Source organism: Apteryx rowi, unplaced genomic scaffold (genome assembly GCF_003343035.1).
Source record: "Apteryx rowi isolate R43461 unplaced genomic scaffold, aptRow1 scaffold_680, whole genome shotgun sequence".
Lineage (NCBI taxonomy): Eukaryota > Metazoa > Chordata > Aves > Apterygiformes > Apterygidae > Apteryx > Apteryx rowi.
In genome coordinates this window covers 10,607-12,076 of record NW_020450961.1, presented here as the reverse complement: position 1 = coordinate 12,076, position 1,470 = coordinate 10,607, and the positions used below count along the sequence as shown (strand labels likewise).

Here is a 1,470-nt window from a genome sequence, read left to right as displayed (position 1 = left end):
GTGTGATATAAAGCAAAACCATCATCAACTTGTAGGTATATCAAAAAGAAGCAAGTATGGATATCCAACCTGAGTTCATTAAGAAATAAATAATCATGTTTTTATTCTTGTAGCATCACCCTTGGTGGATTTGGAGCAGATCGTTTCTATTTGGGTCAGTGGCGGGAAGGTCTGGGAAAACTCTTCAGCTTTGGTGGACTTGGAATATGGACACTAATTGATGTGCTACTGATTGGTGTTGGCTATGTGGGACCTGCAGATGGCTCTCTTTATATTTAAATGTAGATGCAATATGTGTCAGAGAGGGGTAATTGTTTGGAAAGGGACATAAATAAAAGAATGTAGAAACTGAGCCTTTAAAGTAGAATGAAGAACAACTGTTCTTTTTATGTGCATACATTTTAATGTACAGTATCTGTACTTAGTTTGCCTTTAACTAAGGTAAAATAAAAGAGTGGATCACTGAGTAAGTTGAAATTCCTTTTTGTTTATGGACATGCTATTTTTCTATGAAAAAAAGTTGAACTGCTAACTGAATTCCACACTGTTCTTGATCTGTCAAGCACCAAAAGAGATGTAAACTAACTTCATATTGAGTTGTTTACTTCATATTTATGTTTTAGTTTAACTACAAAACTAAATTCCCTAGATATGTCAGTAATATATTGTTTTCATATTTGGAGGATAATTTATTTGCCTAAGCCTAAACTACCTTAGCAGTATATAGATTGCCATGTTTTATGATCTTAATTATGTTAATCTCTTTCTGGGTATAGCAAGATCTAACCTTTGCTTAGTGACTTGTTGACTTAAAAGTGTGGAGGGGTTTTAGAATTAGATTGCAATAACATTGAAAGCTAAATATGAAATAATTAAAACACAGTTTAGGATCATTCCAAGATGTCTTTATTATGGTTGGGTTTGACCTGGCATATCAGTGAACGCTACATTTGTTCTTCTTGTGCTAGCAAACTTGGAAGTTAATTTCAAAAAAGAGGTCTGGTATATAATCAATACCTTTATCCACTTACGACTTTGTAACAAGATATTTCCTTAATGAAGTATCATCATGTAGCAAACTGTAGTGACGTTATTGAAGAATAGTTCAGCTCACTGAAGTACTGAGCCCTGGCTGCCTACCTCTCCGCTCCATGGCCTCTCGCAGTGCTCTGTTACACTGGACTTGAACTGTTGCTTGTGTAGTACTAAGGTGCAGTAAATCTGAAAATTATGACTTGAATAAACTGAACATTGAAGCTTGTATTGAATGTGAAATGTAGTTTTTGTGTTTCACCTTCCTTCTCGCTGCTCCTGTATTTCAGTGTACCGGGGGGGAGGGGTGACGGCGCTGCCCGCCCCTGTGAGACGCTGCTTCCAACGGTAAATAACGGATCGCCGCAGCCTCGCGCCGCCTGAGGGCGCGGGGGGCGGGGCGGGGCCGCTGCGCCCGGGCCCGGGCTGGTGCCGGCG

The 1,470-nt window shown here is 39.3% G+C and overlaps 1 protein-coding gene across 1 annotated transcript in view; it reads left to right on the top strand.

The window, feature by feature from the left end:
- Positions 1-1,263, top strand: part of TARSL2 (threonyl-tRNA synthetase like 2) — a 24,158-nt gene extending 22,895 nt beyond the window's left edge. The window contains exon 23 of the mRNA XM_026086092.1: positions 114-1,263. Within this exon, the coding sequence (XP_025941877.1) occupies positions 114-279 (166 nt within the window). The 3' untranslated portion in view covers positions 280-1,263. The remainder of the gene's footprint in view (positions 1-113) is intronic.
- Positions 1,264-1,470: the final 207 nt, after the last annotated feature.